The sequence below is a fragment of the Brassica napus genome, chromosome C2, assembly GCF_020379485.1.
Source record: "Brassica napus cultivar Da-Ae chromosome C2, Da-Ae, whole genome shotgun sequence".
NCBI lineage: Eukaryota > Viridiplantae > Streptophyta > Magnoliopsida > Brassicales > Brassicaceae > Brassica > Brassica napus.
In genome coordinates this window covers 28,544,681-28,560,198 of record NC_063445.1, presented here as the reverse complement: position 1 = coordinate 28,560,198, position 15,518 = coordinate 28,544,681, and the positions used below count along the sequence as shown (strand labels likewise).

Below are 15,518 nucleotides of genomic sequence, written 5' to 3'. Positions count from 1 at the left end.
TTATTCTATAAAAACTATTATTATTATTAACTTAATGTTTTTACTAATCGTTTTAAATAGTAAAAGAAAAAAAGAAAACATATTCTATTTAAAAACTGAAATATCTTCATGTTATAAAGCTGATATCTAATCATATAAAGTAAAATTCACAAAATCTTATAAAAGATAAATATATTTATAATTTTTTGGTATAAAACTGAATAAACCGAAAATCGACGGTATCTAAACCAAACCAAACCAAATTTGATATGGTTATTTCTTATAAACTGAATTACCAAAAAACTGAAAAACCAAACGGAAACGAAGGATTGGACACCCCTACCTAGAACTCTCGTTTATTAACTCTTTGCTAAAAGCCTAAAAGCCATGCATAAGTATACTTTTTTTTTTGAACTGGATGCATAAGTATACTTGTTTTTTTTGTTACTACTGAAAACAGATATATAAGGGAAAAATCGCGACGTTGTTCAAAAAAGGAAAAAGAGCATATGAAAAACTAACAAAGAACCAACGTGAGTTCTTCTGTATCTGTATGATTGGACTTTACGATTCAACATATAGATAAATATTAGATGCTTAATTTTTAATTGATTTCACCTAATTTCTCCAATAATAATAATAATTTCATTATCCAAGTAAAGATTACTTGATTTTTTATAACGAGAATTATCATATATAAAAAAAATGCAACGCTGCTCAAAAAAGGAAAAAATGCATTAAAAAGCCAAACCGTCATATAAATAAATTTATAGTTAAGGATTTTGCCATGGAAATTCATTTATAAAACCAATTCATGATAGGAAATGGACGTACACTCCTGTTAGAAATCAGTTAAGGATTTACATCTCTTTATAAACAACTCTCAACACACACTTTTCTTCTCAAACAAAGAAGAGAAGCCAACGAGCGTTTTTATGGATTTCGATCTCAACATGCCACTACAAGAAAACATAAGTTTAACGAGGACGGTTTTCCTCGTGAGTTCGTCGTAAAAGAGCCTTTACGAGGAATTAGCGAAGAAACACGTTTTGTCGTTACTCGTTCGTCGTAACACATATTTCCTCGCTAATTCGTCGTAACTTAGCGAGGAAAATATTTCGTCGTAAAGACGAAGTACATCATTTCGTCGTAAAGACCACGTAAATATTCCACGTAAGGAGGTCGCTAAATTTCCTCGTAAATACCTTGAAAAGAGTTCCTCGTAAATATGTCGAAAGTTTTTCCTCGTAAAATACACTTAACTACCACGAAAGTATTTCCTCGTAAAATACTCGTTTATCTTTCCTCGTCATTTCCTCGTAAAAGATTCTTCGTAAAATACTCGTTTATCTTTTCTCGTCATTTCCTCGTAAAGTTTCCACGTAAATAGGTCGTCATTTCCTCGTAATATTTTATATATAAATAAGTTTTGAATTTATAATACAACAACCGGAAAAAAAGAACTAAGGGTCGTTCATCGCCTGGTAGAATTCCTCACTCCTCCTCGCAACATCCGCCTCGTTATGTGTGTCGGATGACTCGCCTGGAATGGGATGTTGTTGTCGCATGTTCTTCAACATGGACTCCCATTCCGGATTTGTGGCCGCTATAACGTCCAAGAAGCCCTCGACTCCACCCATACGAGCATTTGTCGAGGCCAACTCGTTACGCAGCTGAGAGACTTCATCATCCCGTCGCTGACCATAAGACAATGTCGCTCTCGGAACATCGTTGTCGGAACCAATCTCCAACGTCCGTCCTTTTTTTTAAGGACAACCTTAAAAACAAAAATAAATATTGTTAGTAAAAATTTAAAGTTAAATTAAATGAATAATAAAAAATTAAAATTTTAGAAAAATTACCTCCTCGTAAATCTTATCCACTTCAAGTGTGGATAAGGTGACGGGTAATCCGTCGGTAGACTGCTGGGTCAGCTGGGTCTGGCGGTCTTCAACCCGAGCAACCACGTCGGTGTAGATTTGCTCGGACTTACCATCTACAAATACGCCTGCCTTGTTCTTGTGGGTCCTCTCGTAAAGTTCCATAAGAGACGGGAGATGTCCCGTCTCTTTGGCCTAAAAAACATTTAAAAAAGTTAGAATAAAATTAAATATATATATTAAAAAATTTATTTAATAAAATATTTAATTACCATTTCCATACGGACACCGGCGTGGGGTTTTTGGCCCAGTGTGAAGCATCGGCCCGTTCCCGTGCTCATCGACCGTGTTACGGGAATTAGAGCAAGACTGGGCAATTCTAATGGAATCAGGAAGACGCCAATAACAGATGAGACCATCCCACACATCCGTGGTGAGCTCAGCGGGTTTGCCACGCTCATATCCCTTCACGATCCAGTCACCCTTCCAGTTGGAGACCCTGTCCAACAAGCGAACTTTCGCCTTCGCGTTAAACGCTTTCCTCACCCTCTCAGTGACCCCAAGGCCCAATAATATTTTTGCTGTGGAAAAAATTAAATAAATAATTAGTTTTTTTAAAAGAAATATATATAAATCATGAAAAAATTAAAGTATATATAATTAATTAATAGAAACTTACAGCGTAAATTTTGAACCACGTCTTTCTGACGTAGTGAGGCGTCTTACTCCAGTTCGGATGTGGCATGGAGAAGTAACCTTTGATAGTGTCGGCTACGTCCGATGCAAAACATCCATCAACCCCAAACCTGGAAAAAACCAAATTTAAAATATAAATTATTTTTTAATGTTATAAAAGAATTTTAAACGAATTAAAAAAAAATTAATGTAACATACCACAAAGTTCCGTCCGGTCGGTCGGGGTCGATGACTGGTAAACTTTCTCTGCCTGGCAGACGGAGAATGTCCTCGACAGTGTACTGCGAGTATGGAGCACTCGGAGGCACCATCAAATCGGGATGAACATCGGCGGGCATCGGAGGAGCCATCGGAGGAGGCACAGGAGGAGGCATCGTCGGAGGAGCCATCGGAGGAGGCACAGGAGGAAACGATGGTGCACTAGAAGAAGGCGACCGAGAGACTCTCTGAGAAGGCTGAATCTCGGGGACAATCTCCGGACCCGAAGAACCGGGAGCTGAAGAAGACGACGGGTCTAAACGACTACCAGGCTCACCGAACATCTGTCTGTAATGGGGAGTAAGTCTGTTCTTTCGAATCGTCTTGAAAAATAATTTAATATTTAAAATTAACATCAACAGTATAATTTCCTATATTATCCACCTAATCAACACTAATTAACATAAAACCCGTAAACCTATCTAAATTCCCTATATTAACCACCTAATCTATCCTAAACTAATCGAAATTAGAGAGGAATTAGAGAGACTTACCATTGCTACGAAATAGAAAGGAAGTGGAGAGGAAAGAAAGAGTGAGCGCTCGGGAGTATATATAAGATTACTTATCCTCGTTATTTCCTCGTAAAGTTACGAGGAATTACAAAGGCCCGTGTTTAGCTTTACGAGGAATTACAAAGGCCCGTGTTTTATTGTACGAGGAAGTAGCGAGGAATTACAAAGGCCCACGTTTATGTTTACGAGTTTTTTACGACGATTAAGCTTACGTGGAATTTACGAGTCAACCATTTACGAGGAATTAGCGAGCCCCGCTTTTCTATAAATACCCGCAACTTTCCTTCTCAAACCACACACAAACTCACAAATCACACACAAACTCACAAATCACACCCTATCTCAAATCACACAACTCAGTAAAATGATTTTCAAATTAGAAATATTTGAAAAAAAAAGGAAGATAAGAAAGATATTGGAACACATGTGGGCTAGACTTACGTAAGTCTCACCACATGTGATTCCAGTATCTTTCTTTTCTTCTCTTCTTTTTTTTCTAGTTTTTATTCTACAAGGAATTAGCAAGGCCAGCTTTTTTTTTAGGTTACGTGGTATTTACGACGATTTGCGCTTACGTGGAATTAACGAGCCCTGCTTCTTTTTTTTCGTCGTTATTTCCACGTTGGTTTACGAGTGCTTTACGACGATTTCTGCTTACGTGGAATTAACGAGCCCCGCGTTCTTTATTTTTATATTTCGTCGTAATTTCCATGTTTATTTACGAGGAATTAACGAGTATTATGTTTAAATCCCTAAAATCCAAAACTCCAAACCCCATCTTCCTTATCTTCTACTTCATATATTCCAAACCCCAAACCATCTACCCTTTAAACTCAATATATTCTTTCACCTCAATCTATTCTTTCCATTCCAAACCCCATTCCTTAACTTATTATCTCAATATCTTATTTATAAAACAAACTCCCACATTACCTTACACAAAATCAAATACATCAATCCGATACATCGACATTCTCGTCATCACTAGAAACATCATCATTTTCATTAAACAGCTTCCTCTGTGGCATCGTCGGTAAGATCTTCGTACTCGTGATTATGCGGATCAATGAGAAGGATGTCATCAATTTCTTGTTCAGGTTCCTCGACTTCATTTATCTGTTCTTCTTGCAAAGGTGGTTCTTCTCCACTGATGATTCGTCCTCGAGGTGTAACTTTGATCACAGCTAACCAATTTATACCCGAATCTCTCATCCGAGGGTATGGAAGGAAGCTAACTTGGTCTTCTTATGAAGCTAAGATGAAAGGCTCGAATTTGTTGTACCTTCGTCCACCGTTGACAGTAACTACACCGAATTTGTTAAACTGAACACCTCTGTTGACGACGGGGTCGAACCATTCACATTTGAAGAGGACGCATTTCAGCTTCAATATCCCTGGGAATTCGACTTCAATAATCTCCGTCAAGATAGAAATATGTTTCCCCTTCACACATATTCCATAGTTACTGGTCGCCCGCTGTCTACCATACTCATATGTGTGAAAAGTATAGCCTCGTGTGAAATACATCTGTGATGTGGTGACCTTTACAAGTGGAGATTGAATTACTTCGTGTAACCACTTAGGATAATTTGCATCGTCGTCATAATCAACCTGCAAAAATAAAGAGAACGTTGAAATACAGATCATGTATGAAAAAAGAGTTTGAGTTAATTAATACCTGATTCCTCAACCACTTAATAAAGTGTTGATCTTTCCTTTTGTCTACGTCACTTGTGGATATATCAGGAAATGTTTCTTCGACTTGAGAAAAAAATAGGCTGTAAAATCACATTTTATATGAATGAATCTCTCGCAATTATATAATTTATACTTATATGTGTTTAGAAGTGTCCATATATGTTACCTTTCAAAATAACGCATCAATGGATCCTCGCAATTGAGTACAATATAGGTGTGTGTACTATGAGTGTCTTGTTCACTCGACCACCAAACCTCTTTTGACTTCCCTCCGAGTCGCCCATTCTGGCTAAAGAGATCTGGAACGCCAGCAACTGCATATGTTGGCGCAACACCACCATCATCATATCTTCTTGGAGCTCTTCTCCGGGTACGTACTCTTGACGCAAATGCAAAGGGCAGTAGTCGTTGCATAAAGACATGAAAATCATGACTCTTCATCCCAGAGAACTTTTGACCCTTTTCAACACATCTAGAGAGATTTGAAACATACCCATCGGGGAACTTCACTTCTGATGCCACCCAGTTGAACAACACCGACTTTTTTTCCGAAGACAATCTGAATATTGGAACTGGAACTTGTTCATTGCTTTTTATATGTAACTCGCTTCTTGAGCAAATATCCGGCAAGTCCAACCTTGATTTTATGTTGTTTTTGTCTTCCCTGGGACATTCAATATTGTATTCATGTTGTTGTCAAAGAAATTCTTCTCTATATGCATCACATCGAGGTTGTGGCGCAGAAGAAGATCCTTCCCATATGGCAACTCCCAAAATATACTCTTCTTGTGCCAGTTGTGATGAACATCGTAAGAATCATGCATATTACAAGGGACATGCCAATTACCACCCCAACGAACCGTTTCGTTAGCTCCGTAGTAGTCGATTTGCGCTTCAATTTGTTCTCCAGTTAGATATGGAGGAGGAGTGTCTCTCACAACCCTTTTGTGCCTAAACAAATTTTTGTTTCTTCGGTACGGATGGCCAATGGGAAGAAATCGACGGTGACAATCAAACCAACTTGTCTTCCTACCATTCTTCAGTTGAAACGCATCTGTCGTTCCATTACAATATGGACAAGCTAATCTCCCATGTGTAGTACATCCAGACAACATCCCATAGGCAGGAAAGTCACTTATGGTCCACAAAAGCATCGCTCGCATCGTAAAATTCGTCTTCGTTGAACAGTCATACGTCCTCACCCCTGTTGACCACAAATCCTTCAGCTCTTTTATCAGTGGTTGTAGAAAAACATCCAGGGACCTTTTTGGATGGTTCGGACCAGGTATTAATATGGTGAAGAATAGCAACTCCCATTGCATGCACATCTCCGGTGGCAGGTTGTATGGCGTAAGAAAGACTGGCCACAATGAATATTATCTCCCTGACATTCCGAACGGACTAAATCCATCTGTGCATAATCTGAGATACACATTTCGGCTATTGCTAGCGAAATCCGGATGTACTTTGTTAAAATGTTTCCAGGCTCTTGCATCTGATGGATGAGTCATCTCACTATCCGTCTGAGTATGCTCGGCATGCCATCTCATCTTTCCAGCTGTCTGCTCTGATTGGTACAATCTTTTCAATCTGTCTGTAATTGGTAGGTACCACATCCTTTGGTACGATACCCTATTACGTCCCCATCCTTGCGGCTTGAATCGTGGCTTCTTGCAGAATCGACATTCTTCTAACTTCTCATCATCTCCCCAGTAGATCATGCAGTTGTCGATGCAAACATCTATCATCTCCGAAGGCAACCCAAGATTATAAACCAGTTTCTGAATCTCATAATAAGAATCAGCAGACACATTGTCTTCCGGCAAATACTCTTTAAACAAGTCTGCCCATTCGTTCATGCAACTTTCAGATAGATTGTGATCAGTTTTACTATTCATCATTTTAGCAGCCAACGACAAATTAGAGAAACCTTCTCTACAACCACTGTAAAGTGGTTGATTTACCGCGTTTAACATTTCGTAAAACTTTTTTGCATCTATATTAGGTTCTTCGTCTTCATCATGAGCTACGAATGCATCAGCTACCATATCATGAACCCTATCATAATCTACCATTTCCTCCTGATGGTAACTATGTTCATTATGCAAATGATGATCAACCGGTTCTTCCTGAAAATTGCTATTACTACTACTAGCTTCATTCTGATCATAATTATAACTTTCTCTATGTTGAAACCAGATATAGTAATTTGGCATGAAACCTCTATTTATTAAATGCTTCCAAACATTTGTACGGTTTGCCAATTTCGAATTGATGCATTTCCGACAAGGACAGAACATCTTACCACTTTCTTGGGCGAGCGGTGTTGAATCTCCTTGATGCATAAATGTCTCCAGCCCCACAAGGTATTCTTTCGTCACTCTCCCGTTAGCATCTCTATGCATATACATCCACTTCCGCAACTCGAAAATATTCCCAGAGCCAGCCATTTTTTTTTCTTTCACGTTTTTTTTTGTTGGTGTGTTTAAAATGATGTTCAAACGTCCCTATTTATAGAAATTTTCGAATCTGGTAGTTGTAATTTTCCTACGAATTTATGACGAAAATTAGTTAGGTGGCCGAAAAAAAACGTGTGACAAACAAAGTTGGTGGATTCAAAATTTCGTCGCTAAGTAGATGTAAATTATTTCCTCGTAAAGACTACGCTAAGTTTACGTTACGTGGAATGTACGAGGAAATACGATTTCCTCGTAAAAACCACGTGACTTTACATCGACTTTACGACGAAACTGTTTCGTCGTTACTTTACGAGGAAATAATGCTGATTTTATTTTTCCGCGTAATTTTCTTGTAAAGTCGACGAAATTAACGAGGAAAAATATTCCTCGTTAATTTTCCTTGTTAAGCTTCTGTTTTCTTGTAGTGTGCCCCCGTATACCTTCGTGAAGAAACTATCTGCAAGTGATGTCGGTAGTCAAAGCCGACTTATGCTGCAAAGAAGCGACGCCGAGAACCACATCTTGAGTCATCTATCTGAAGATAACAATATAGCAATCCAAGCAGGCGAAGGAGTCAGGATTAGAGTGTGCGACCGCAACTCAGACACTGAGCATTTGCTTGTTCTAAAGAGAATGATAAAAACAACAGGAAGCTATGTTTTAAATGGCGGATGGATTAGAGAGTTTGTCAATAGGAGAGGTTGGAAGGAAGGACAAAAGATTGGACTCTTCTATAATAGCCATAAAAACAGTCTCGATGTTTATATGCTTCATCCTCCTCCTGCAGATAAAAACAATCCTAACTAGGTGGAAAGATCTTCTTCTCTTCTGAGGACCTACCTAATATACATCTAGATTGTCTTTGTTTTTGTTTTTTTTTTTCCAGGGTTTTTTTAGTAAAGCCTAGACATGACTATGTTTGTCTACCCAAAACGTTAATAACTTATTCATGGTACAATTCGAACTTAGAATTCGTGTCTTTCTTTTGTTATCCCACCCCTTTTTATCAACTTTTAGTTATTCTTTAAAGCTTCCAATAGGTCAAACTAAAACTTAATCCCTTTTCTAATCCTTCAGTCACCGAATTTTTATCTCTTACATTTTCGATTCATTCTTTGAGTTTTTATGTTTTTGGTATTTTGATTTCTATCTATATTAATCCCGTTTAGGGTTTTAGGTTGTTTTGGTTTGCATTTTGCTTTTAGCTTGTTCATCGTGGCTTCACAAAGCTAATAATGAACACAATTGACAAATATTTTTTTTTTAATTATGAGAAGTGTTATGGTATCATAAAAACTTTTAGAAGTCCACCTACTAATATACATATATATATGTATGAACGTCTAGTTATTTACCTTAGACTCTAATATCATTGTATTGTTAATGTTTCGCTAAAGTGGTCCACTGGCGATCCTCGACCTGGGAAGTCATGGGTTCGAGTCCCGCTGGCGGATGTTGCTCTTGAGGGCCTTCGGGCCCAATACGGACACTTCCAACTACGCTGGCCACTGGTGGGATTTAAATGGGGTGATCACCAGCCCTCCTGGAGACCTCGGCGGGCTCCCCGGCTTAGCTCCGGTGGACGGTCTTTGGTTGATAGTCGGAGCCTTACGAGGTCTTCGGATACCAGGGTTATCAAAAAAAAAAAATGTTTCGCTAAAGTTATCTCTACTGTTTCTGTGTGGACAAGACCATTAGTTTTCTTTTTCTTTTTTTTCATATGTCAAAATTTCTTGTATATGATCTACTGGTTTCAAACCAATTTTAGTAAAATGATTTTTTGTATTGGCCGCTTATTAGATCATACAAATCTTTAACAAGAATATACATATGGATATACAATATAAGTAGATGAGTGGGTTTTACTTAATAACTCTGTTGTGATCTCATTGACAAGCAGTGCCGTCCCTGCCATAAGGCAGCTAAAACTTGTGCTTTAGGCCACATATTAATCACAGTTCTTAAGGCCACATATTAATCACAGTTTTTAAGGCCACATTGCAATAAAATGATTGTAGTTCAATGTCTAATGCAACATCTTGTTACTCTTTCTTTATTTCAGTGATGTGTTTTGTTTTGGACTTACGTTCCAATTTTCGTTGGTTAGCGTGGTTTTCTTTTGAGTAATGTTTTTTCTTCTTTGTGTTAGTTGGCTTTTGCTACTATAATATTATCTTTTTCATTCGATTATTTAGATGTTTATCACAATAAATTTTCATCTTTCATATATAGTTTGACAGTTTTATAATTTTTATTTAAAAGTTATTTTATCCTTTTTTTTATAAAATAACTCCCTAATATTTATTGATGATCTAAATTAATATACATTTTTACGGAAGGAAACTTTCAAACAAAAGTTAACCACTATTTTTAAATATGCTTTAGGCCACAGATTTTTTTGGGACGGCACTGTTGACAAGGATTTTAATGTTATTCTGGCCAATAACATTGTCAATATTTTATGAATTTGATGCTTTATCATGGATTTTGGTGCAGGTTATATGCACAATGGAGTTTGATCAGTCATTCTTAATGCGTTACATATACATGAGATAATACTTGAAACAGAAGGGCCTAGAGAATCAGGGAGATTTGTCATTTTTCTTCAATAATCTTAGGAATTTATTTTCTATATATAATGAGTCTCTGTAATTGCAAATGCTTACGCATAAGAAAAGAAGCTATCAGTAGAGTAATCTCCTGGAGAGTTCGAGACTCTTACTCTAGTACCATCCAAGATAGTGGCTTATGATGCTGCGTAGGCCTGGGCGTTCGGTTCCGGTTCGGTTCTTTCTGTTTTCGGTTTTTCGGTTATAGGGATATAGGAACCGTTCGGTTATCTATGAAATTCGGTTCGGGTCCGGTTCGGTTTTTTTCGGTTTCGGGTCGGTTCCGATAACAATTAAAGAACCGACTAATATCCGATAAATTTGTGGTTCCAATTCAGTTACGGTTCGGTTCCGGTTTTTTTGGTTAATTTTGGATAATTCGGGGTAAAAAACAATTTGTTGGAGATTTTTCGGATATAAATCGGGTAATTCTGATAAATTTTAATATTTTAGATAAAAACTATTCGAGTAATTCGGTTCTTTAGGATAATTTGGATAATTTAAAATACTCTAGATACAAAAAATATTAGAGTATTTCGATTTTTTTGGATAGTTCGGTATATAAGTAGCAAGTTTTGAATATTTAGTATGTTCAATACCAAATATAATGAATATTTTTAGGTTTATAAATTTTATTTCAGATATTCGGATACCCATTCGGTTCTCGGTTCGGTTCCGGTTCGGTTTCGGTTTTTCAGTTATAGAAATATAGGAACCGTTAGGTTATTTTTGAATTTTGGTTCGGTTTCGGATTCGGTTTTTTCGGTTCGGTTCCGGTTCGGTTTTCGATTTTTATGCCCGTGCCTATTGTTGCGGTAGCCAAATTATCGTTAGGATAGTTAGCAGTAAAAACTAAATAAAAGACTTTTCACATTAGAAAACTTTATAGCATAGAGTTGATAGTTGCAAGCAAATAGAAACAAGAATCTGCAAAGTCTCCTCTGGTTTTGAGATGAAGAAACTACACAAACCCGAGAAGAAGAAAAACTGGAGCTTAGCAGAGATACTCCATGGTGTGTTTCTATTTCTGCAGCTGTATTCTCTTGTCCCTGATAGGCAGATCAAGCGGCTTCTGTGCCTCATGAGGATGGTCTGGGCCTTTGTACACCTTCAGGTGATTGAACAAAGCTCTCCCAAGCCGTCCCTTTGGAAGCATTCCACGAACAGCATGCTCAATGATCCTTTCCGGGATTCTCTGCTGCAACTGATCAAAGGTTTCTACTGTCATACCACCAGGTCGTCCTGAATGCCTCCTGTACAGCTTTTGGTTCCTTTTCTTTCCAGACACAGCCACTTTCTCAGCATTCACCACAATGACAAAGGCTCCCATGTCGACACTGGGAGTGTAGGAGGCAAGGTTCTTCCCACGGATGTGATTAGCAATGGTTGATGCTAACCTTCCGAGAATCTTGTCGGTTGCATCGACCACATACCAGGGCTTGTCCGTGTTCACATGGTCTGAAGCCTTTGGGTACCATGTTGTGTTCCAGATGTCCTATAAACCAAAAAGTACAGATTCAACCCAAAGTCTATAAATAAATAAAGGTTCACACTTTACCAATCACGAAGAAGAAGAAAAAATCAAACTTTCAAATCCATTTGAGTCACTAAACAAGAAGATACGCACTTATACTTATACATATGTAGCCAGAGTCAAAAGGAAAAGTCTATAGCTTCAACATAACCCATTCTTAAACACAATGTGAAGAAAGTAAAGGCTCACACTTTACGAATCAAGAAGAAGAAAAAAAAAAGCAAACTTTCTAATCTGTTTAACTATCTGATGCACATATACTTATACAAAACAATGATTAAGAGATGTGAATAACAAAAGCGTTGAAGCTAAAGAAAGAACGAGCTAGATAGAGAAAAAAAAAGATCGTTACAGGGCCATTTGCTTCCTCTTCGTCGAACATCCACCGTTGGTTTGCAGGAACGAGAGAAGTAGTAATTGCCTGGTCGGCTTCGCACTTCACCTGCACTCCCCTCTTCGTGTTCGCGTTAGTGGCGTTTCGAACCGGCGGCTTTGAGATAGCATTTAGAGAGAAGCCTAAGAACGAAGACCTTCTGTTACATCCGGAGGTTTTCACCGAAGAAGAAGAAGAAGGGAGTATAACTGTCGAGGACGAACAGAGAATCGCCATTGTTGTTCTTCTGTGCTCTTTCGATGTAATGGATAAGATTGTGTTCTTCTTCAGTTCAGACAATAACAGTGGTGGCAATAAGTGTAAATAAGATAATTAATAGGACGAGAAAGGTAATATAAACGGGTTCAGAATCCGACTCGTTTGGAGCTCCGAATCTAGCCCAGTACGACGACTGTGATGTAAGCGAGACGAAAACAAGACCGTTAAGTTGAGAGAGTCAGGGAAGACCAAGCTACATCTGCGTTGCTTCTCGATAAACAGTGGTCCAGAACAATGGCCCATGGGCCGTAACATCCAATACACAGCTGACATTACCACACGCGTGTATGTCAATCCCTCGTTCTCTATCTGAAACTCAAAGCAACACTCACAGTGACAGTCTCGCACTAACATAAATAAACTGCGATTATGCTTTGTAACTTTATCGTTACGGATCAGTAAATCATCTCTCAAGAACTGGGTGGTAAGTAAGTTTGGACGATGAACTTACAATCTTTAAAATAGGCATGCTTGATGTATATTTAAAAAGGCATTTGCCTTAGGCCCCAAATAATTATTCAATTTTAAGGGCCCAAAATTTTGATAATCTAGTATCTCATAGTGGTTTTTTGTTTCTCTGCAGTTATGGTCAGTGACCACGTTCAAATCTTTGTGTGACTATAAGTTTTGAACATAAGCTTTTATAGAAAGAAATCCATATTCTAAATAAATATTAGATACAAATCAGTAAAAAGATCTGACTCGCAAATCAAAACGAAATCAGGTCAAGTTTAATAGGTTTACATTATAATGTTTTAGAGTAAACTTTCCGAAAGTACCATAAATCAGAATCTTAATTGATTTAGATATTTTTCTCATCATATTATATCTGTTTTTCACAAAAAAATTGATACATCATATTCATATTGCTTTGTTTTCTTTCTCGTGGAACCATCCATCTTTGGTATTTCTTCCTCTTTCCTTTTGTTGATATAGTATGTTTTGGTTTTGTTTTCATTATTTCTATCCTATGAAAGCGATGTATTACTTATATGTTTACCGATTATATGAAAGGGCCCCAATTTTTTAAATTGCCTTAAGCCTCTAGATACCCTCGCACGGCACTGCATGCGGGTTCCGGTTGTTTGGTTTGGGTATTTCTGTTTTCGGGTAGTGCAGCTTGACATAAATCTTACTATTTAGCCCGAAATAAAGTTTGGTTCGGTATTCGATTAGTTAATTTTTCTAAAATCCTACCAAAGTTTTTGATTTCCCTTAAGCTTCCGTTTAAGTTTTTAAAAATTTAGAGATAAATATGGTTAGTTCAGTTATTTCGGTTAGTTCGGTTCAGGTTTTGGAACGGTCTGGCTATAATTTTTTTTTTTGAAGAATATTGTTGCTGAACCGAACTGAAAACCTATTTTTTTTATTAAAAACCAACCAAATCAAGCCGAACATCCAACCAAACTAACTAAAAATTTGGTTTAGTTCGGCGGGGTCGGTTCGGTTCAAAATCTCAGGCCTGCTTTAACATATTAAGTGAAACATTGTTGACGGTTGAATGTTTTCAGAGAGAGAAGAGCTCTTCCATTGACCCTCAACGACACAAAAACAGCAGTGAACATGCTTCACAAAATGGTGAACATCGTAGTTGGGATCATCATACTCCTTGTTTGGCTTATCATACTTGGAATCACTTCCACCAAGTTCCTAGTGGTCATGAGCTCGAATCTATCATCTACTTGTTTGTGATACACCCCTTTGATGTTGGCGATAAATGTGAAATAGATGGAATCCAGGTAAGTTAAACTTGTCAATGTTCAAGAAATAGCTAGACGGCATCTAGGTATTTTATATAAGATTATTGATTAGGCGTACACTTAGATTGATTTTTTAAGCCCATTGACCCTTTTTGAAAAACACCGTCAAGAAAAATCATTTTGTTTAGCTCCGGTTTGCTAATTAGTCGCTGCCTAGACCAATTTTTAGAACATTGATTTTTGATATTGTAATGTTAGAAGAAAAATCTTATTGTTGTTCCTTTGTGTGTTTCTCCAGATGGTTGTGGAAGAGATGAACATATTAACAACCATATTCTTGAGGTTTGATAACCAGAAAGTTCTGTATCCTAACAGTCTCCTCTGGACTAAATCCATTGGAAACTATTACCGGAGTCCAGACATGAGAGATGGAACTGAATTCTCCATCCACATTACTACTCCAGCTGGGAAAATCATCCTTATCAAGCAGAGAATCACAAGGAACATCATGCATATATCACAAGCCTTATACATGGATATTTATATACTTATGACATGCATTCTCTGTGATAGTTACATTGAAGGGAAGGAAGATCACTGGTATCCAGCGCCAATGATAGTATTCAAAGACATGGAGTCATTGAACAGTGCGAGGATTGCGGTTTGGCCAACGCATAGAATGAATCATCAAGATATGGGAGAGAGATGGGCTAGAAGATCTCAACTTGTTGAAGAGATTGCCAAGATTTGCAGAGAGCTTGACATTGAGCATAGGTTGTATCCTCTTGACATCAGTGTCAAAACTATGCCATCTCCTACTGGTTTGCCTGTTTCTGAACGTCTTCCACCTCATTGGTCTGCTCCTGCTTCTGGTAGCAAATGAAACTATAACGCCCGACCGCCCACAGCTAATGGGCCATTCACGCCCGCTCTCTCGGCCCGTGGGCCCCATCCTTTCTGACGGTCGGTCCGTTAATTTTTCAAGGCTTGTAATCATTGTTTACTGACCCTGCAATCACCACCCAACCTTTCTCCGTGCTTTGGCCTCACTCGCACGGTATCGCGAATCACTTCCCGATAGGTCAGCCATCCTTTCACTACTCCAGCCCAAGCACGCTTAACTCTGGAGTTCTAAACGAATGTGTGACAGAAAAGGTAAGTCAACTTTGGTGACATATGTAGCCAAATCAATTCTCTTAAGCCTTTTCACATATCACAACTCGGGATGTTACAATTCACCCCCTCTCAAAGAACGCAACGTCTTCGTTGCGCCCCACGACAGGTCTCAAGACGCCTCTCAGGTCAGAACTGAGATGGCTAACCAGCTCTGATACCACTTATAACGCCCCGACCGCCCACAGCTAATGGGCCACCCACGCCCGCTCTCTCGGCCCGTGGGCCCATCCTGTTTGACGGTCGGTCCGTTAATTTTCCAAGGTTCGGAATCATTGTTTACTAACCCTGCAATCACCACCCGACCTTTCCCCGTGTTTTGGCCTCACTCGCACGATATCGCGAATCACTTTCCGATAGGTCAC

The 15,518-nt window shown here is 38.3% G+C and overlaps 1 protein-coding gene across 1 annotated transcript; it reads right to left on the bottom strand.

The window, feature by feature from the left end:
• Window positions 1–10,947: 10,947 nt before the first annotated feature.
• LOC106345844 (50S ribosomal protein L13, chloroplastic) lies at window positions 10,948–12,491 on the bottom strand. The gene is made up of 2 exons (XM_013785035.3): window positions 11,981–12,491; window positions 10,948–11,589 (listed from the first exon to the last, which is right to left on the bottom strand). Exons 1-2 carry the CDS (start codon window positions 12,236–12,238, stop codon window positions 11,116–11,118), a joined length of 732 nt encoding a protein of 243 aa, XP_013640489.1. The 5' UTR covers window positions 12,239–12,491; the 3' UTR covers window positions 10,948–11,115.
• Between the last annotated feature and the right edge of the window lie 3,027 nt (window positions 12,492–15,518).